Source organism: Pleurodeles waltl, chromosome 6 (genome assembly GCF_031143425.1).
Source record: "Pleurodeles waltl isolate 20211129_DDA chromosome 6, aPleWal1.hap1.20221129, whole genome shotgun sequence".
Lineage (NCBI taxonomy): Eukaryota > Metazoa > Chordata > Amphibia > Caudata > Salamandridae > Pleurodeles > Pleurodeles waltl.
The window spans coordinates 50,507,664-50,530,353 of NC_090445.1; the positions used below are offsets into that span (position 1 = coordinate 50,507,664).

Below are 22,690 nucleotides of genomic sequence, written 5' to 3' on the forward strand. Positions count from 1 at the left end.
GGTAAGTGTTCACAATTAGGGGAAGGGAGGTTGGGTCTAGTAGAAGTTGGGAGTAATCGGCCAAGAGACAGGCACTCGTCTCTTTTGTCCCATATGGTCGGGGAGAAGGAGGGGTAGGTGGGAAGCGGGTACTTTAAAAGAGGGTTCATCTCAACCAGTCAGTGTCCGAGGTTGGGGTGTTAGATGGAGGGAGTGGGGACATTGAGAAAGGGGATGGCTTTCCCCCATTTGCGGCCGATGTACGTTCAGCACGGACTTGGCCTAAGCCTGCTCCATTCTCTGGTAATTGTTGTGGGGCTCCGCAGGGAGGAGTGAAGCATTCCCTTGGCCTGAGCCTCATTCACTCTGATCGACGTTTGGGGGCGGTCTTTTCTTGCCTGAGCCTCGTCCAGGCTCTGAACTATGTAGAAGTGGTGCGGTAGAGCTCCACTGTGTGGTTGGGGGCGGTAATAAGCATTTAATTTGGCCTACGCCTTGTCCATGCTCTGGTGTTGGGGTGCAGTATGGGTGGGGGAACCAACACTCCTTAGGCTTGCGAGTCGTCCACACTTTGAACTACTGTGAACAGTAGGGGCCCTCCCCGAGGGAATGAGCAGTATTGGACATGCGTGTCATACAAGCAGTAGTACATGTTCGAGAGGGGTGTGCTGAAGGTGGGGTACAGGGGGCTGTCGAATGGAGTAGGACGCGGTTGGAGACTGTCCCCAGAATGAGGGTGCAGTTGAGGGCTAGTGTGAGTTTAGAAGGTGAAGAGGAGGGCAGTGTGAAGGCTAAAGGGTGCAGTTGGTGGGGGACTACTTGAGGGCAGGAAGGCGCAGTAAAGAACTTGGGGGAGATCGGGGTTGAAGAGGGCCCTAGGGAGACCCCCCCACGGGGGTATCACTCACTTGGCCTGCGCCTCGTCCAAACTCTGGTCGGTGATAGTCATGATCTGCTGCAGAATATCCCCGATGTCCTGCTTCCGGGGAGGCTCCCCGTTGTCCTGGTGGGGGTTCATGCCCTGCAGGCCCGGGGGGCCCTGGTGCGGCGGGTGCCCCGGCAGGCCTACCCCACGACCCTGCATCAGCCGGCCCTGGTCGTCCATGCTGCTCCCTGGCGGTGGGGGGCACCCTTCCCCCCCGCCCGGCACTAATAAAGCCTCTTCTTCCCTTCTCCAGTGGCGGAAGCTGGAAGCAGCCGAAGACCTCCGAGTGAATCCACGGGCCTCGCTCGGTTCCCCTGCCTCCCTCCCTCCGCTCGGGCGCCGGGCCTGCTCCCTCTCCGGAGCCCCGGGCTCTACTGTCGGGCCTGGCGCCGCTCCCCCCCGACCGGTGCTAGTTCCAAGCCTACTCCCCCGCGGGCGGCCCTCGGGCAGGCGCTGGCTGAGGTAAGATGGGGGACGAGGAGGTAGTGGTGTGCTGTGTGCGGGAGGGCGTGTGGTGGGGGAGGGCCTGGAAACTCATGGCTTCCCCCTCCGCTCCATGCTGATCCAGGAGGAGGCGAGGCCTGGGAGGGCCCAGCGCCCTCCTCCGCCGCCTCCCCCTCCCGCTGAGGCGAAGGAGAACAAAAAAACAACCTCCACGCAGGGAGCCTCCGCCTTAAAGGGCCAGCGAGGCCTGTGCGTGAGGCGGGCCTGGGCCCAGGGGGCCGCCGCGACCAGGAGGGAGGCACACTCTGAAAAGAGTTACCGCCGCGCCTTTCCCCTCCATAACTTTATTTCCAACACTTCCTTGGCGTTATTTCGTTCCGTTTTTATTGCACTTCCGGTGGCGCACATGGGTTTGTTTACATTTTGCCCCTAACCTCCTCATTTAACAACTTTACCGTTTCTATGCCAGCGCTTTAAACGTCACGGAGGCGTAAGGTCGCAGGGACGTCATGTCGGGCAGTGACAGCATCACGTTAGGAAGGTCAGGATGTGACGTCCCTGTGAGAACTCAAGACTGGAGAGGCCCGAGGAGCGATTGCTTCATGTTGCATCTGCGGCGACTCAACCTAGGGACCTCGTGTGACGTCACTGCAGACGCCTGACGTAATACAGGTACACCAATACAGTTATCTGAGAACAGACGCTCAAATGGCAGTCGAAGAACATGACGTCAGGCAGTGACAGCAATCTACGAACCCGAGTTCACACTTTGACGTCACTAAAGGTCACTCAGATGGTGATCTGTTAAAAAAAAATGGATTCAGACTTGGGGAGCAAGCTGTGCTCAGCAGAGCTCTTGAGTTTTCTTTTTTAGTGGGAGTGCGAAATAATTAGCGTGTTGATGACACCCGAGACAGAGGTGTCTGTCACTCGACATCTGTCATTTCACAAGAATCAAGATCAGTAAACATTGTCAAAGCCTATGGGTCTGGTGTTGGCTGCCAGCTTTTGCCTTTGTTAATGCTTATTTTGTCATAGTTTTTACAAAACTTTATTGTTGGGGGAGCTGACCCCCAATAATTTACTGAACCCCAATATTTTATGCACCGTTGATTTAACAGTAAGCGATATCCCTCTCCTTAACATCAAATATACAACTTAGCAGAATAAAATTCAAGTAGGAACTAGAACCACTCAATAACTAAGTTCTATTAAGAATTTATTACAGAATTGTTCATGTAAACAATACAGAAAAATGCATAGTTGCCACGAAGGCTCAGATATTTAACACAGAATCATAAATCACAGTACAGTCCCTATTAAGGCACTGAAATCTCTCTAGATTCTAAGAGTCAAACTCATAATGAGTACTGACAGCATTCTAATGGCGGGAAGAAAGTCTCCAAAAAATTGGATAGAGTCTCTGGAGGAAAATGAGAACTAACCCCATACATTCAAAACGAAGGTTTTTATACACAATTGTATGCATGGCAACAAAAACTTCAGATTCATCATAGTATAATCATTGTTAGGTTACATTGGCAAATCAAAAGCAATTTTGTAATTCTTGATACTCTTAGCACTAACCCATTTCTTAAGTTAAAAGGAAATCTTCCACATGCCTCTTCAGCATCTGCACTCCAAACATGTACATCATAAAAGGAAACATTTCTTAACAATAGGTCATATAATTATGTTTCTCTGTACGCCTACATCAGAACTTCCAGCGAAAATCTTGCAAATTGATGCATCAGGTACATGGTAGAAAGTTTAATTCACAATACATGCTTTTTGATACAATTAGCTTTTACTCATAGCACAGTGTGCTCCGCAGAAACTGAGGAAGAAGACTTGTAGTGGTTCTCTGATTCGGAGAGGGGAATGAGCATGAGCAAGATGAACAGATCATCAGCAACCTCATTCATTCTGTTAAAAAGGAGTCTCACATGAAAATGAGGCATAACAATTTTACAATATTCACCACTTCTACCTAATGAAATCATTTCAAGTTAATATTTATTAGTCCATCTGTTATGACCCTGTGCATCATTAAAGTCACCTTTTAACACAATTTGTCATTCGAATCTGCATATGCAAAGAAAAAACTTTTAACAGCTGCTTCACTCTTTTCAACCTAAAAAACATTGGCTAAAAGCAAAAAAAGCAATATTTTTTGGTCTCTAAAAGCACATATTGCCACAGTACCTGGCACTGAAGGATTCTACTTTTTCTGTTGGTCTGCCTCTTGTGAAAGGAAAGAAAATGTCACTCAGAGTAAAGTTAGCTAATGGCTGAAGTTGACAGACCAAATGCCATCCAATGGTGCATCCTTAGTGGGTGGAATTAAATATGTTAATGGCACAACAACAGATCAGTGGATGAAGGGGGCTGACTGAAAGCTTCTATAAGTCAACATATTATAAATATAATTTAACTGAAATTAAAAGATCTTGGCTAATGCCAGACCGAAAAATACCCATTGCAAAAAGGCATTAGGGTGCCGTCCTTTTCTATTTGTTAGTACCTGTTTAATTTTACTGTAGTTTTTGTAATTATTTTTAGGTGAGGGAGTTCATGGAAATACATTCACGGGATACAATAATAAAGACTCATCCAGTGAAAACAATTATCTCTTGGCCAAAGGTGCCTCTCAAAATTACAGTAATGAGGGAGTCAGCTACAGAGCAGGAGAATTGTCAGAATGTTTCCCAATTCATTCCTCACTGAAACATTATAGAGGGTTGCTATATTGCTCTTTTTCTCACTTTCTTTGTTAAAATATTAAGTAATTTTGTTATTTTCATATGTTGTCTTTCAGGAGTATGTCACCTTAGTAGGTCTACTATTTCTCCCCACTGCATGTGCTGGTGTGCTCCAGTTAATGTTGTGCTTAACATTCCAAATGTCGGTTGGTGGTAGTTGTGAATGTCGGAGAATTAAGGTGCTTGGTACTAAGCTTTGTACATAAATTCACGCTTTCCAGGCTACAAAAAACAGACATCACTTTAGGAATCTGATATCAAACTCTGGCATTGCTAGTAAAGCCATCAGATTGTGTGATTATTCCATGATCCTTATGTCAGACAGTGACATTACTTACAAAGCAAGATGTAGTGGTGTTACATCACACCGGAAAACCACATTTAGACTATGTCGTCACTTTAGAACCTGAGGTCCAAACATCTCCAGTACACTGACATCAGATTGTGACCACTCCAGTGATTTGACATAAGAAGGTGACATCAGCTGAGGAACTTAAGGTACAGAAGTGTTATCTCCCAAGACCCCTGATTATGACATCACTTCTAGCACTTGACATCAGACTGTGATATGACTTTTGGAACTTAAAGTATGAATGTTACATATTTCCGTCAATCTGGAGTGGGGCAGTTGCATAAATCCACGAACCCCAGGGTATGCTGTCGTGTCATTCAAGAAACATTAGACAACACAGTGAAATCACAGATGTTTACCTCTTTTCTGCCATCATGCGAAGATATTGGCATAAACCATTCCAAACCCCTACACCAGACTCCGACTGTGACATTGTTTGAAGTGACAATTGCATAGAAACAGTTCCCTAAAGAAGACACATATCATTGTGAGGAAGGAGACACTCACATTTTAAGTAAGGTTATTTATTGCAGGTAGGGGTAGAATTCTTCCTCCATCTTTCCTCACCAGGATCTGAATCAAATAAATTCAAAGTACACCATTCTATAATGGAACAAAAACGTTACTAGGTCACACTTACATCACTACATTCCATTCCATGATCCAACACAATACATCTTCTCTTTTTAAACTTAAGAAGTACAAAAAATGTAGCACTCTAATTTAAATTTAGTGGTGAAAACAGTGCATTATCCAATGATATAGTTATTAAGATTAAGGACAGGCAATTATATGTCCAGACCTATTTTTGCGACAGTTACCACTCCCACCCTGTCATTTGTAACATTTCCATTACAGAATTCCTCTTTCACATTCAACCTGAGTCACAAACTCCTCCATCATCTTCCCACAACCAGTCAAACTCCCCCTTCTTTCTTGACTCAGAGTTTTGCAAGCACAGCTATTATTGATTCCTGAACACTTGGAATAATCTACTTATATAACAGGTTTTTCCATTGGTGAGCGTACCTGAATTGAGAATTTTTTTAACCACTTCTAATGGCTCAGATTAGACAATCTCACCTTTCCGCACCTTCCCATGCTTTCTTAAACACATGTAACTTCTCTTTTCCAGATTCACATCTTTCACTCCATGCCCTTCATCGTAGACTTTTTTTCTAGGCACCTTGAGCTCTTTTTGATATTGCTTCTCATGTTCCAGCTGCCTAAGTGCTGATATTGAACCCATATTATTCTTGGTGAAGGGAACTCTCCCCTTCATGACGGAAAAAAACTATACCATGCATCTATAGGAGTAATGCAGTATGCCCACACCATTTCCTTTACTTCCAACTCCCACCTCTTCCCTTTGTCCCTATCAAGTTGTTTAGTTCCTTTAATTACTCTATTAAACCTCCACCAGTACGATTAATTCACACTTTCTTCCCCTTGATTTTACTTTAATCTACCTTAATGTCCCTCTTGACAAATCGCCATAAATCCTACCTCTCAGTCCTGACGGGGATACATTTTTTCACTCGTCATCAACCTACACTCGTACATATATAGTTCACTGCACACATCCCACTAACCTTAAAAGTCCATATTCAACTTATTTTTCTCCGGCCAATCCTGTACTACGTGTTCTCTCACCCTTCTCAGCTGTTCATCTTTATCAGATGCATCATCCAATTTGTTCTTCGTAATTGCAACAACTACTCTAGAACCACGCTCTAACAAAACTACACTGTTTTCCTCACAAGCATCCTTCAGGACCTCTTCAGTGAGTAGAGGAAGTCTACTCAAACAATCTGCTGCTCTGTTCTTGACTCATGGAACATACTCAATCTTTTCATTGAACTCCAACAGTCTCAAAAAGAATCATGCTAGTCTTCGAGTGGGAGCTAATCTCTTTGTGGTTAAAAGTTTGGTCAGATCGTTTATGACCACATCTGATCAGCACTTCGGATCCCCACACAAATTGTCAAAAATGCTTGAGACCCCCTACCACAGCAGGCGATTCCTTTTCCACAACAGAATAATATTCTTCAGTTGGGGTCAAAACTCTTAGTGTGAATGCCACAGTAGCTTCTTTTCCATTGTGTAGTTGATGCATCAGCACTCCTCCAGTTTCTCTGCAACTAGCATCCATTGTCACACTGCATTTAGCGGTTGGATCAAATCTATGTAGGGCATTTGTGGTACAAATTGTAGTAGTTGTCTCACGGAATGATACCCTGAAACCGGTCCTAGGATGCTTGTTTCCGGTCCAGGGAGGACCTGGCCTGGCAGTTCGGGCTGGACTGTTCCCATGGGGAACAGGGTCAAGACTGATTTGCATATGGCTAGGTCCAAACTGGGGTGGCATGGTGAGCAAAAGAACAATGGATTAAACCCAGATCTGTGGCTGGGGGTGAGTGTTTGAAAAGTTTCAACACTCCGTCCATCATCCATTTGTGTTGCTGAAGTTGCCCTAAGTGGGAAGGGTATGCCCAGACGTGGGTCCCTTGCTCACTGTGCCACTGGATTCAAGCTAGCCTAGCTGATGAAGGGTGATACCCTGAAACCGGTCCTAGGATGCTTGTTTCCGGTCCAGGGAGGACCTGGCCTGGTAGTTCGGACTGGACTGTTCCCATGGGGAACAGGGTCAAGACTGATTTGCATATGGCTAGGTACAAACTGGGGTGGCATGGTGAGCAAAAGAACGATGGATTAAACCCAGATCTGTGACTGGGGGTGAGTGTTTGAAAAGTTTCAACACTCCGTCCATCATCCTTTTGTGTTGCTAAAGTTGCCCTAAGTGGGAAGGGTATGCCCAGACGTGGGTCCCTTGCTCACTGTGCCACTGGATTAAAGCTAGCCTAGCTGATGAAGGTCCTAGGATGCTTGTTTCCGGTCCAGGGAGGACCTGGCCTGGCAGTTCGGGCTGGACTGTTCCCATGGGGAACAGGGTCAAGACTGATTTGCATATGGCTAGGTCCAAACTGGGGTGGCATGGTGAGCAAAAGAACGATGGATTAAACCCAGTGACTGGGGGTGAGTGTTTGAAAAGTTTCAACACTCCATCCATCATCCTTTTGTGTTGCTAAAGTTGCCCTAAGTGGGAAGGGTATGCCCAGACGTGGGTCCCTTGCTCACTGTGCCACTGGATTCAAGCTAGCCTAGCTGATGAAGGGTGATACCCTGAAACCGGTCCTAGGATGCTTGTTTCCGGTCCAGGGAGGACCTGGCCTGGCAGTTCGGGCTGGACTGTTCCCATGGGGAACACGGTCAAGACTGATTTGCATATGGCTAGGTCCAAACTGGGGTGGCATGGTGAGCAAAAGAACGATGGATTAAACCCAGATCTGTGACTGGGGGGTGAGTGTTTGAAAAGTTTCAATACTCCGTCCATCATCCTTTTGTGTTGCTGAAGTCTCACGGAATAAGCCTTGTCAGAACAATTACGTAAAAGTTTCCATAAAGTTCAACGAATCTCAAGAAGGACTTCAAGTCATGTTTACAAGATGGGGCAGGGGCTTCTTTGATAGCTTTCAGCAACCCCTTCTTTGGTTTTATCCTTTCACTGTAAACTTTCTGTCCTAGATAATTTAATATCTGGACCACACATTTACATTTAGCAAACTCACCTGTCAACCCATGTTCACTCAAAACAGGGCACCTTTTTCAGTCTCATTCACTTCAGTATGCATATACTTAGTTTCACCCATCACCATGATGTCCTAAAAATATTGTACCTTTGATTTCTATAAAAAATCTGTACATAAGACAGAACACACTATGGTAGTCCAAATGGTATGCAGAAATATTGCAAGCAACCAATCACTGTCAAGAAGGCAGTTAACTTTTTACTGTCAGGATGGAGATTTTCCTCATGATATGTGGAAGAAAGGTCAACAGGTGCACAGACTATGGTTCATGTTTATGTCTCCTGGTTTTGTGCTTAACAACAAAGCAGTGTGATGGTAGGTTTTGGCTTGACATGATATGTATTTAATATATATTTTTGTTTTAGTTAAACGGACAACTTTGGATTGACATGGGTTACTGTACTTACATTTTGCAACTTTGAAAAAGTCCATGGGATGAAACGCATGTTGGCTGCCGCTTTGTGAGGACTTTGTCAATACCTACTTACACTGTTTTGGAAAATAATCTAGCACTTCAAGATGATAAACATGTTGTGACTTTGGACTTATTACACACCCTTTACAGTGTGCTTCGGTACTTTTGATAAACAGTGTGAAAGCCTGCTGGAGTGTCAAAGCCTGCTCAACAGGTCTGCTGGGGTTACATATAACACTTTGGGGTGTACTTGAAAGGCAGAGAACAGGATGCCAAGTTAATTCTTGTGTATCTACCCTCTGGTTGCTGAATGACCCTGCTTTTATCCCACTAGATGCCTGTCTCTGGTTTTTACATATAACACTGCTATTTGCTAAGTAAGTGGCCATTGCTCCCTGTAACGATCTGCGGCTGAGCCAACTTAGTCAAAATGATAGTCTTGCCTTGTTGCCCTCTGGTACTAAACATACTGTTTAACACCATACCCCTTATATTCCCGTAAAGCAAAATTGCAATATTCAAGATAAAATGAGTAGCTTTGTGTGGGAGTCAAAAATTATCCGTCTGTAATGGAAAGAGCTTAGGAGGAAACCAGTAAACTAGAAAAGGGAGGGATAGCATTGACAGATATCCAATTCCAGTACAAATTCAGGGACCCAACATTCTACCAGAATGGAAGGTTGAAAGCAGTCCTAATGTTGTGGAGTAATATTAGAAACATTTGAAATGTCATATTCAGTTTTTTATCTTCAGCAGCTAACAAGCTTGGAATATAACATTCCAAATCTGGGAGGAATACTTGCTGAGGACCAAGACTGAAAACTGATGGCAAGTATCTTTATCTCTTTGATATGCAGTAGTTAAATCAACACCATTAAAAACATTCTGTCCGCCTACACAGGATATATTGGGCCCTGAAATAATAGCAAAGATGTAAAAAAAGAAACATGCAAGAAATGAGGGCTAAATATGGTAGACGATGAACACATATTTGTGAGCTGTCCTAACCTAAATCAGTTCTGGAGAGAAATAAGCACAATATTAATTGAAAGTTGTAAGCAAGACCTCAAGATAATATGAACTTTAATCCTTGTCAGAACCAAGGGACAGTATGACACAGAGAAAATTGGCTTTCTATCTAATTCTATTGGTAAGACAAAATCTGTAAGAAATGGCTGTTGAATAATCCCCCTAAAGTGAATGAAGGGGTTCGAACAACTAAGTACGTCAGCAAGATTGATATGGCATGTAACACAAAATCACGAAAGAACTATTAGCAGTGATATATAGGATGGCGGAAGCTAAACAAGATCCAATGATTAGACCAAAATTATGCTGCAAGAATTTAGCATAAAAGTGGTCATTATCACATTGGCTATCATGTTACTGCCACGCCAGCAATGGCGGTAGTACCGCCACCAGGCCGGCAGTAATGATCGCCAAATAATGACCATGGCGGTGATCCCTCCCATAGACAACCAATGTACCACCCCAGCCGCAAGTGCGGTCCGACCACTGAACACGGCGGTAGCAATCTCCAGGCAGGCGGAAGACAAGGATCCGCCCACCATATTATGACACAGCACACCGCCATGATTTCCAGGGCGTTAACAATGCCACCAGAAGCCTGGCGGAAACACATCATATAAAAGAAGACACTCACCTCCAAGAACACAGAGGAGTCCGCGGCCGCCATGGAACCAGAACTGGAAGTCTTCCCAATTCTGTACCACACCATGGCCGTCGTGGAGCACCAATGCTGACGAAGACAACAACGGTGAGTACAGCCGCCAAGCACAAAAGAGAGGTAGGGAGGGAGGGAGAGTGACACACACACACACACGCACAGCACACACACACACACACAGAACCATCTGCAGAGTAAATCGACAGTAACAGGACCCAGGAGCAAAGAAAGCCAGGACACATACCTCTGTTCCAACCACTGCAATCCAGTAGGATGAAGAGCCCAAATCCAAACAAATACAGAATTGCAAATATACATGCAACACCATTGGCCAGTTCAACGTCTGAAAATGCCCACAGGGCAAAGTCCAAGCGCCAACTTGACTCCTGACAACATTGGGACTCCACTGTGGAGGGGCATCATGTTGGAAATAGGCAGGCGCCTCAGGGGGTGGGGGGATGGGGTTGGCGTAATTTAGGGAGGGGGGTCCTTGGATTTGTGTTTAGGAGGGGGCGGGCCTTTACCCTTCCGCTTTGGGGGCAAAGGAGTGGGCATGGGGTGGGGGGGGGGGCGCGGAGTTCTACTCATGTGTCCCTTAGTGGCAGCATAAGTCTTAGGGGGTGGAACAGGGCTAGATTTGGTGCTGGAGGTACTGGGCGGGGGAGACCTTTCTCTTATGGGCAGGATGGAGGGGGGCATGGGGAGGGAAGAGGTCAAGGCGGGAAAGGAAAAGCTTCTTAGGACCAGTGGAGCGGGCTGTGGTAGGAGGTATAGGAGTGGAGGTAGACGGAGTGGTTGTAGGAGGAGGAGGTGTGCTGGACTTGGGTGCAGGTGCATGGACAGTGTGTGTGTGTGAGGTGGATGGCTGTTGGGAGTCAGAGTGCGAGCGTTTGTGTGCCTTTGGAGGGGGAGCAGACAGGGTGGGGGAGGTCAAACAGGACGTGTGGATTGATGTGGTGGTGTCTGCAAGTGAGGTGGGTGTGCTGCATGAGGTGGTGATGGTGACTGCGCATGTGGTGTGTGGGATCAGGGGTGTGGAATTTAATAAAATATCTACTTGTCCATGGGACAGGTTGCTTTTGAAATCTACTTGTCCTGTAAAAAAATCTACTTGTCCCTTTGGTGCCATGTAGTGCGACGACAAATTATGACAGCAATCTCTTTATGTAAGAGTTCTGGTAATAGTCTCTCTGATTATGCCATGGATTCTACTATAGCAGAGCTTGAAAACTTGCAATTTCAATCCCTACTATAACAATTTTCTTATTTTGCCACATTTCCGCAGATCTACATACTGGGGCTGGAGGAAGCAGTAAGCAATAGTTCCAGGGCTGGAACGCCTTTAAGTCTGCAAACCTGCTAACTTCCATCTTTTAAGGATTTTCCCCTGCTCTTCTCTAATCTTTTCCCATAATGAGAAAGGTTGGAAAATTACTCCTGACAATGGCAGAAATAGAAGTTCTTTCAGGGTTGGGAAAAAAGTAGTTGGACAGAAAGTGAACTGGAAACGCCCAACAGATTTTCACATGAGCAAATCTACACATGGATATTTGCTGGTGCTAAAATACAGTTCACAAATATTTTCAAGTAGTCCGATTTCCTGGTCTACTTCTGTAAGTTCTTGTGAATTCATGAAAGCCACTAATTCAAAGGCATATACCATGGGTGCACTTTGTGCCTTTCTTTAAGAATAGGGTCCATGATTAGGTCTAGCGTTAGCAAAGATATTTTGTTTGTATTAAACTTCTATTTCTCTGTCTATCGTCTGGCTTTACTGTGAGTGATCGCATAAATACAAGTTCAAACAGCATTAACAAATGGACACATATTACATCAGCTGCAGACAGTTCCCTTCTCTGTAAACTGGCAGCCAAAGTGTTTGTGCTGCAGGGGGTTAGGCCTTCTTGTCCCAAGGACAAAATGAACATGAAAACGTGTTGCCCTTGACCCCAAACAAGATGTCCTGGGCATAGGAATTCCACATCCCTGGGGGTGCATCTCTGTGGGTCTGCTGTAATGGTGACTGTGGGCAAGGCTGTGCAGGTGGCAGGTCCTGAGACTGTTGATGCAGTGTATGCAGGTGTGAGTGTTGATGTGACTGTGAGGGAGGAGGAGGGGGAGATAGTGGAGGCAATGGATGATTGCTTGTGGACTGAAGTGTGCTGTCCGTGTGAGTCTTGTCTGTTGTTTTCGGTGCATGCTTGTCAGAATGTGTGCATTGGATGGGCTTGTGGAAAGGAGACTGGGACTCGGAAGTGGTAGTTGGAGGGGGGACGGAAGAAACTGGGACACTGGCTGCCATCAGAGAGGAGGCCAGAGCCTGAAACAATCTCTGTAGGGCCACCAAGCCACCGTGAATGCCCTCCAGGAAGGCATTGCATTGCTGCATCTGGGATGCCAGCCTCTGAGTGCCATTCACTACTTGACTTGACTGCCCTACAGAGATGGATCTCAGGAGGTCAATAGCCTTCTCACTGAGGGCAGCAGGGCTGAGTGGGGCAGGGCCTGAGGTGCCTGGGGCGAAGGAGACGCCCACCCTCCTGAGTGAGTGGGCATGGGCAACTCAGTGGGGGGCTACTGGTAGGGCGGTGCTGGTACGGGGGTGGCGTAGAACCTGTAGCTGGGGTGGTCCCAGAAGGGTCCACCACCACCAGGGAGCTCCCATCGGAGGAGGAATCAGAGTCAGTTGTATCAGCTCCTGTCCCCCAGTGGTGCTCCCCTCGCCCTCCGTCCCACTGGTCCCCTCGACATCGGTGGACTCTGTCTGGTGGGTCCTGTGGGCTGCAGCTCCCTCACTCGCCAGTGCCCCTGCTCCTTCTCCAGATGATGCTAATGCACACATGGACAGGATGACAAAAGGAGTGGGGGGAGAAAGAAAGGGAGCACAGGGTCAATCACAGCACCAACAGCACAGATGACATGCACATCACTATCACACAGTGAGACTAAGAATGGGCAGTATGGACCACACTGGCATACCATTGGCTAGGTACCACAGCAGGTAGGAGCCAAACACTGCCATTTGCACACCAACTGGGACCAACTAAGCCCTCTCTGACATGGAAAGCTAGCTACCTATCAAAAATATGCATTACAACCAAAATACCTAACCCGGACCATGCAGCAATGTCTAAGCTGGAATATTGGGGCGTCCACTGACTAGAACCCTGCACCTAAATCCCATGCCAGGCAGCAAAGATGGTTGTCACACACACTGTACTCAGTCCCTTGTGGCTGCTGTGATGCCCTCAAGCGCCCATCAAGCTCTGGGAAGGCCACTGCCAGTATGCAGGCCACCGGGGGGGTCAGGTTCCGACAGAGACCCCTCTCTCGTTGGGAGGCCGTCCCCAGCTAGGCCTCTGCTGTCTTCCGGGCCCAGCGTCTCAGGTCCTCCCACCGTTTCCTGCAGAGGGTGCTCTGTCGGCTATGGACCCCCAGGGTCTGCACATCCTTCACAATGGCATGCCACAACCCCTTCTTCTGATGGGCGCTGACCTGCAGAGGAAACACAGACAGAGGGACACCATGAACCACACAGTCCAGCTTGTCACACATATGGCCTACATACTGCATTTGCCCCTCATCAGGCACACACATGACCCGTACATCTGCATGGACACTGCCACTAGCCATACCCCCCCAAATGACACACTGCCAGCACACACACATCTACATGCAGCCATGTCACATGCAACGTGCCCATGATGTACTCACCTGTTGGTCTTGAGGCCTATACAACTGCCCATACAGGGGTAGGACCCCATCCACGAGCCTCTCCAACTCCTTCAACGTGAAGTCTGGGGCCCTTTCCCCTGTTGCACGGGGCATGGAAAGTTCCAGACACAGGTCACAGCAGCATTCGCAGTGGAGATGTAGTCCTGTGGAAAGTCAGGAATCAAGTGAAATTATAGAAAATGGCGGTCACGTCCATGGCGGTGAACACCCTCACCGCCGGCGCTGATCATTATTAGTTCCTGTACGCCATAGAGCCCCATGTTAGCCAGTGAGGAATTGCACAGCGGTGCAGACCGCCTCCCGCCATGGCGCCTAACACCGGCGGAGTGAGCTCACTTCCACCTGTCCCTGCATACAGGACAGGCGGTTGCCATTTTCTACTGCTAGTACACACGTACTGATTTAAAAAGTGTGTCATTGGTGTTGAATGTACACACCTAGACAATTCCAGTGTCCAACATACAAACATGTTCTATGTACACTGATGTTGTGTGTCCATAGTTTCTGTTGTCACCCCCTTCTTACTTTTGGGTCACTTTGGTACCAACCACTGCGGAGGAATAGGAGGACCCATGTACAGACCCCTTGTGGACTTGGCTACACTGGAGGACAGGCACATCATACTCTCCTATCATCTGGACAGGGCCACAATCAGAGAGCTGTGTGCACAATTGGAGCCTGAACTGCTACCTGCTATCCGTTGCACCACAGTAATACCCCCTCTTGTGCAGGTACTATCAGTGCTCCATTTCCTGGCAGCAGGCTCTTTCCAGGTGACAGTGGGCTTGGCTGCAGGAAAGTCACAATCACTGTTCTCTATTGTGCGTGCAAGGGTTTTGGCAGCCTTGCTCAAACACAGGTGCAGCTACATCGCATTCTCCCAGGTAGATGAATTGCCCACTGTGAAGGCTGGATCCTAAGCAATGGGACACATACCACGTGATTGGGGCCATTGACAGGACCCATATTGCCTTAGTCCCCACCCAGGCCAATGAACAGGTGTATAGGAATAGGAAGAGTTTCCACTCACTGACCAGATGGTGTGCCTTGCTGACCAGAACATCTCCCACGTAACTGCCAAGTATCCTGGGTTGTTGCATGATGCCTTTTTCATGAGGAATAGCAGCGTCCCACAGCTGATGGCACAACTACAGAGGCACAGAGTGTGGCTTATAGGTGAGCCTGAGTCCCCACCCAATGTATGTCAGTGTATGCCTGCAGGAGTCATACTCTGTGCCATTGTGCAAGGCTAATGTGTGTCCCTCACTTCTTGCAGGTGACTCCGGCTACCCAAACCTGTCCTGGCTCTTGACTTCTGTTAGGAATCCGAGAACAGGGGCTAAGAATAGGTACAATGATGCTCATGGGCGTACCAGGAGGATTGTTGAAAGGACCTTCGGTCTCCTGAAGGTCAGGTTCAGGTGCCTCCATCTGACAGGTGGATCCCTATGCTACTCCCCTGAGAAGGTCTGCAAGATTGTTGTTGTGTGCTGTATGTTGCACAAATTGGCCCTCAGATGACATGTGCCGGAGAAGGGGGGTGACAATGCACCTGTGACAGCAGAGGACAGTGAGGAGGAGGAGGAAAAGGAGGAGGATGTGGACAACAGGACACATATGATCCAGCAGTACTTCCAATGACACTCAGGTAAGACTGTTGAACTAAACATTTCCTCATTTAAGTGTTGTGCTGTGTGGCTGTAGCATAATGCCAGTCACTACCTTTGCATCCCAACTGGCTGTCACCTATGCCTTCTCTTATTGCAGATGTTGGTGTGGTTACAACAGTGTAATGCTGTGATGTGTACAGACTGCTGAGACACATATGTAGGATGGATCAACATATTACTTGGAATTTGCACAGGATCATGTAGTTTAATACAGTCCAATACATTGTCCATTTGCTTCAGATAAAGCACTATTGCTCAAGTTGTCTCCAAGGGGTTTTATAAATTATTCAGGTATACAATGCAAAGGGCGATCGAGTGGGGGGATAGTTGGTAAAAGTCCAGTGTAGTGGGCCAGTCTGTTTGTTGCACAGGTCCAGTGCCCAAAGGGCCATAGAAAGGGGAGCAATGGCAGTTCAAAGTGGACAAGGTGACACAGTGGAACACAAGGGGGACATTCTGGAGGAGCTCATTTCCTGGCGGTGGTCTTGGACTTGGCAACTGTCTCTGGTATCTGTCTGGGTCGCAGGGAACGTTTGCAGGGTGGTTCACCTTCTGCAGGGGGAGGGGGAGGGGTGCTGGTAGCCTGTGGGTCCTGTGGCAGGTCCTCCTGTCCACTAGCTGCAGCGGATGTTGATGGCTGCTGGGTGGAGTGGCTAGTGGAAGTGGCCCACTGGTGTGGTCTGTCCTCCCACATGGCATTGGCCATGTCACCCAGTACGGCTACAATGGAGGCCATGTTGGCATTTAGGGTCCTGCAACTGCTGCATGACCTCCTGGTGGTGTACCCCCTGGAGCCGCTGGTTCTCCTGCATGATGTTGATCACCTGACCCATCTTGTCCTGGGATTGTTGGTATGCCCCCAGGACATTTGTGAGTGCCTCCTGGGCAGTCAGTTCCCTGAGCCTGTCCTCCCACTGGCGCACAGCTGTCCTCCGAGTGTCCCTGGCCCCCTGTGCTTGTGTCCCCTGAATGGTGTGCCCACTCCCAAGACACATTGTCTTGCCTATGTGGTATGGACTCGGGTCCCTGTACAGGTGAGCACACTACAGATTGACGTGTCCTGGGGACAGAGGTGTGGGGGAGTTGGCTGGCTGTTGTGGTGTTAGATTCTGAGGGGGGGGGTTCTGTGGTGGACTGGCTGTGGGATGGGGTAGCCGACTGACCAGTGGTCCCAGATGGGCCAGGGAGTTCATCCAGATCCAGAGCTCATGAACTGCTGTCATCACTGGGGGCATCTTCTGGTGGGGGACTGAGTAGCCGTGGCACCTCCTTGCCGTTGACACTGGCTGGGGCACCTGTGGGGATGGAAGTGATGTATTATGCTACATGTCTGTGACATATTCCACATTACTAAGTTCCTAATGTTATTGCTGTTGTCCTCCTACCTTTGGTTGTATATGGTGATGGATTGTGGGATTGTTAGTTATCCATGCTGTGCAGGCATTGGTGATGGGTGTGCATGCAGAGCTGGAAGGAATGTGCATGCAGTGGGTATGGCATGCAGGGCTTGGAATTTAGGTGTGGTAATTGGGGTGGTGCACTGTGTGGGATGGAATGGGGTGATGGGAGTCAGGGTGAGGGGTCGTGGTGGCATGCAGATATGGGGGGGTGATATGTAGTAAATGTTGACTCACCAGTGTCCAGTCCTCCGGCTACTCCAGTGAGTCCCTCAGGATGCACGATTGCCAAGACTTGCTCCTCCCATGCTGTCAGCTGTGGGGGAGGAGGTGGGAGTCCACCTCCAGTCCTCCTGATGGCGAGTTAGTGCCTTGTTGCAATAGAACGCACCTTCCCCCGTAGGTCGTTCCACCTCTTCCTTATGTCATCCCTTGTGGGTGGATGTCCGACGGTGTTCACCCTGTCCACGATTCTCAGCCATAGCTCCATCTTCCTGGCAATGGAGATCTGCTGTACCTGTGCTCCAAACAGCTGTGGCTCTACCCTGATTATTTCCTCCACCATGACCTGCAACTCCTTATCAGTGAACCGGGGATGCCTATGTGGGGACATGGGTATTGTGTGGAGTGTGTTGTGCAGAGGGTGATGTGTGAAGTGGTGGGTAGTTGTGATATATGTGTGCAGTTCTCTCTGGGATTGGCATGGCAAAGTGTAGTGGTCTTCTCGTGTTTGCAAAGGATGGTGGGTGATGTGGGGTGTGTTTTATAGTGCTGTTGGTTGGTGTGTGGGATGTGTATTTGTGTCAGGTGTGGACTTTTGGTTCTGGCCAATGTTGTCTTGTTTTGTTTTTGAGTGGCCATATCTGCCGCGGCGGTGTGAACCGCCCATAGTTTACCGCCTGTGAATGTCCACTGTATTGTATTGTGTTGTAATAGTATTTATATAGCGCTTACTACCCATGACGAGGCGTTGAAACGCTTTTTGGCGAGTAGCATGCTGTTCCGGAACCCAAAAGCAATTAGCGGTGGATTAGTATAGGGAAATATGAGTACAGTTTTAGTATTATTATGAGTTAATTTGAGCCGCGGATATGTGAGTTTGTTAGTTAGATTGACTGGAGTAATGGATGGGTGGAGGAGGGAAGAATCCAGAAGTGTTAATTGGGAATTTATGGTAATAGGATTTAGGCTTGGGATGAGTAAAGGGGGGATGGAGGACTGTGGTGATTCTTTGGTCATTATTTGGAGGGTGTTGTTTTGGTGGGGTAACGGTATGGGTGGGAGTACTGACAGTTTATCACGTTCAGTGGGTGTGGCGGATTTGTGGTTGTGGCTGTTTTCTGTTGGTTTTGTGTGTTTGTGTCATAATCTGGCGTACGGAAGTTCACCTCCGCTGTGGAATGTTGGCAGCAGTCAGCACGGCAGTATTCGGTATTTACCGCCAATGTCACAATGAGGGCCAAAGTCTCACGCTGAACACAGTCATAGCTGCGGGACTTGACAAGGTGCCAACCCACTGTTTGTACTTGAAGGTGATACAAGGACTAACTAAAAAATAATTTTTAAAAATCTATCTCTAGGTTTATTGTGGCTTTCCCAAATTAGATTTTAGTTTTATATGTGGATGACACTAGGATTAAAATAGGACACCCCCATCATAATCTGGCGTACGGAAGTTCGCCTCCGCTGTGGTATGTTGGCAGCAGTCAGCACGGCAGTATTCGGTATTTACCGCCAATGTCACAATGAGGGCCAAAGTCTCACGCTGAACACAGTCATAGCTGCGGGACTTGACAAGGTGCCAACCCACTGTTTGTACTTGATGGTGATACAAGGACTAACTAAAAAATAATTTTTAAAAATCTATCTCTAGGTTTATTGTGGCTTTCCCAAATTAGATTTTAGTTTTAGATGTGGATGACACTAGCATTAAAATAGGACACCCCCATCACACACACAGCCTTCATTTAAAAAAATACGAAAGTGGGTAGGCTGGCCCGGTAACTTTTACTCCATTAGGGTGTGCACAGGAGTCATTTCAACCCACTAGCTAATATTGTGCATAAATTTGGCACCTTCACGCACTCATTTCAAAACACTTTCTGCACTTGAGGGGAAGAACAGAAGAGGGATGAACTTACTGTCTGTGTTCTGAGAGCAGCCATGAAGGGCTGGATCTGCTTCCTCTTTCCAAAGTAGTGAACTTCAAAGGTCATAAGGCTGATCCTCGTGTTCAGGCTACAGGGGTACAAGCTATGAGAGGCATTTCCTGCAACTGACCAGTGGCAAATCGATGTTGACAGGACTCTGCTGTTCACCTTTACATGACCCCCTTGAGTCTCTAAGTATGTTCCTTGAGTTTTTGGGGGACTTTAAAAGTCACAGTATGACCAAAGGTTCTTTAAAAGGTGCAGTATCCTGTGGTAGATTTAGATTGAAAAGGGGGTCATTATGAGTGTGGCGGACGGAAAAGGCCGTCCGCCAAACTCCTGTCGTCAGGTTGCCAGTTTTCACCGACTGGCCCAGCAGGGAACAGCCTACAACATTGACGCCAGCTCACAATTGAGCAGGTGACAATGTTGCAGTGTGTAGGGTGTACCAGCACCTCTCACGCTGTTCACTATCTGCAATACAGACTGTGAACAGTGCATTACGCTGGCCATGGTGGCCCCTGCACTGCCCATGCCAAGTGCGTCAGCTCTGGGGACAGGTTGAACATCATTCTTGATGGCTGAATTAGAGCTCTGTAATCCATTCAGAACCGCAGATCAGGTGTGCTACCCCGTGGGGCAGGCTTGGGTACCAGCACCAGTGGCCTGGATCAGGGAATACAAGTGGGCTTAGTCATCCCCAGTTCTAGCATCTTCAAAACCTAATTCTTGAAGCCTCACCTTGTCAGACCTCATGTGTATGGGTACAACAATTGGAAAGTCCTGTGGTCAGTGAGAAAGGAGTGGAGAACTGCCCCAGTAACTGGTGACATTCCCTCTGTTGATCCCTATATGGCAGGAGGTCTGGGAGGGACTCACTTTGCTACTCTTCACCATCATCTGTCACCAGGAGCATTATCACTTCAGACCTCTCAAAGTGTGGTTTGAGTCAGTTTACATGCAGAATCCTTTAGAAATTTCTGGATGTCTGGAGATCAACTAGGAAGGGGACCTCACCCGTCTTTTCTTTTATCTCATAGGGCCATGTCCTCCAGTCCTGGAGGGTTCTGGGCTCTACAAACTTGATGACCCACATTTTCCGGCCAGGTTGGTACTCCACCAGAATGGCCTTCTGAACATATCATTGTTTGATCATGTCCTGGCTGGCCTCTAAATTCTCAGTGGCCTCTTTCATCTTTTCTCTAGCATGTAACTGACAACATCTTGTGGGGACTTTTTGGGAGTTTGCTCCCACCACTCCTTTTCAAGACAGGGAGATACTCTCAAAGGGTGCCCAAAAAGAAGCTAAAAAGGACTGAAGCCCACTCCCTTCTGAAATACTTATCTATATGCACACATAAGGTGAGGCAACAGGATATCCCAATTACATCTGAAGGGCTCTAACAGGCGCATGATCATGACTTTCAAGGTTTTGTTGAATCAATCTGGGTCTGCCCATTGGTCTGGGGGTAGGTGGGGGGGAGAACTTGTATGTAAATCCACACTCAGTCCACATGGCCTTCATGTAAGTAAATTTGAGGTTGGTGGCCCTGTCAAACACTACCACCCCTGGTAACCCACTCGGGTGAAGATTCCCATCAGTGCCTTGCCCATCACTGGCACAGCCACTCTTCTCAGGCTATGGTACTAGGTGGCATTGTCCACCAAGACCAGGGTAACCTTGTTCCCTATGACTATCCTGGGGTCTAGGCGTCCAACAATATCTATGTTTATCCTCTCAAATGGTGTTCCCAGCAAGAGGAAAGGCTGAAGTGGAGCCTTGCACTTTACTTCTGACTTGCCACTGGCCTGGAAAGTCACACAGGATCTGCAGAATGCATATGACTTGGTTCTCATTTGAGGCCAATAAAGGTGAATGACCTGTGGTCAAAGATTTTGGCTTGCCCAAGATATGCTGTCAAGGGAATACCTTTAGCCAGCTTCAGCGGGAAGGTCTTGTAACATTGGTGGACCACAAACAGGCTCAGGGACTTTAAGCTTACTATACAGGAGATGATTCTTCTAACGGATGAGGTGATCAGCAGAAGTGTGGCTATTTTTGTGGGCCTCGGCCTTCCGCCGTAGGCCCTCAAGACTGGGGCTCTCCTGCACATTGCAGAATCCTGTCTGAGATGGTCCTCGTGCAGCTTGCCATCTGGCTAGCTCAGGCAGGACAGAAATACCTTCCCCTGCAGATACTGGGGCAGATACTGGGGCCTCTCTCTAAGGTTTAGTCTCTTCCTAGATCAAAGGAGCATCTGGGGCTGGTTTCCTAAAGCCCTACACCTTCTTTTTCTGTTAGGCACCTGAGTTTCAGTTTCAAGGTCCCTCTGACACCTTTGATGGACTGCACAACCACTCAGGCAATCCCAATATATCCAGATGCAACCTGAGCTCCAGCTTCTTCCAAGTTGTATGTTCCATGTCTTTCCCCTGGCAGACGGTCTACTGGCATAGCTGGACTCACAGCTACTTTCAGAGAACCAAAGACTCCACTCAAGTGGAACCAAAGCCACTAGATAGGGGCTGCCCTGGTTGTCAGCTGTGACAACCTGGTGGACTACATCAAGGACCACCTGCTCTGAAGACACCAGATGACAGCTCACATAAGTCACCCTGGCTCCTCTGTCTCCCAGAGTCTCCACCTTCTACCCATTGATGGTGATAGGAAGCCGCTGTCCGTATTTTCCAGTGTTATCAAGCATGTGACCTTAGAGTGCCATCTCTTTATCACCCGGGAACAATAGGGTAATCTCTACACTGTTCCCAAAACTAACTGGGGCAATCTCCTCCCTAAGCCCTACACTGAAAATACCTGGTGGAGGCTCTCCTCTGGTGGGCTTCTTCCTCTTGGGACAAATTGCATCTCACTTTTTGTGCCTTGACTGGAGACAGCCATACCACCGGTGCTGGTAAAGCCCAGTTAATTTCTTCCCACTAAACACCACCCAACTCCTATGGTCGGAAGAGGAATGGGACCTCCTTTCCTGGTAACTCTTCTGGGAGACCTTAGAGAACTCTTTTTGTGTCCCCCCTTACTGGTAGGGATCCGGCAGTTGCAGGAAAAGGCCTCTTGTAGCTTGTTGTGGCCTTGTAGCTTTAACAGGAGGTCAGCCTTATGAACCCTGGCAGGTCCTTTCCATAAGTGTTCTTCTCAGATCTCAGACAGCAGATTCAGTCTTTTTCTGATCTTCCACAAGTCCAGTAGTGTTCTAAAGTGGGTGCCTGGAGGTGCCACATATATGCATTGCATGGGTGTTAATGACTCGTGGATATGCCCTAGCCAATTGGGTAAAGGTTCCCGGGGCCAAACCTACCTACTTTGGGCATCTTCAAGGTGGTGAATGTCTTTGGCCACACTAAACTTGGGCTCTGGGTGCTGGGGATCTGTGTTGGGAGTGCAGTATGATAATCCCAGGGTCATTCCTCATCTAACCCCAAACCCCACTTGAAGCAGACATATTACCCCATTAAACCCAGAGGCTAAAGTCTGGTAGAACAAAGAAGGGTTTCCCAGCAACCTG

General features: G+C 47.8%; 1 protein-coding gene across 2 annotated transcripts in view; it reads right to left on the minus strand.

The window, feature by feature from the left end:
- The window catches only part of PBX2 (PBX homeobox 2), a 172,126-nt gene extending 170,547 nt beyond the window's left edge, over window positions 1-1,579 (minus strand). Inside the window, exon 1 of one of the 2 annotated variants that reach the window (XM_069237258.1) lies at window positions 888-1,579. In XM_069237258.1, coding sequence (XP_069093359.1) covers window positions 888-1,084 — 197 coding nt within the window. In that variant the 5' untranslated portion in view covers window positions 1,085-1,579. The remainder of the gene's footprint in view (window positions 1-887) is intronic. The other variant, XM_069237259.1, reaches the window with a different exon arrangement.
- Window positions 1,580-22,690: the final 21,111 nt, after the last annotated feature.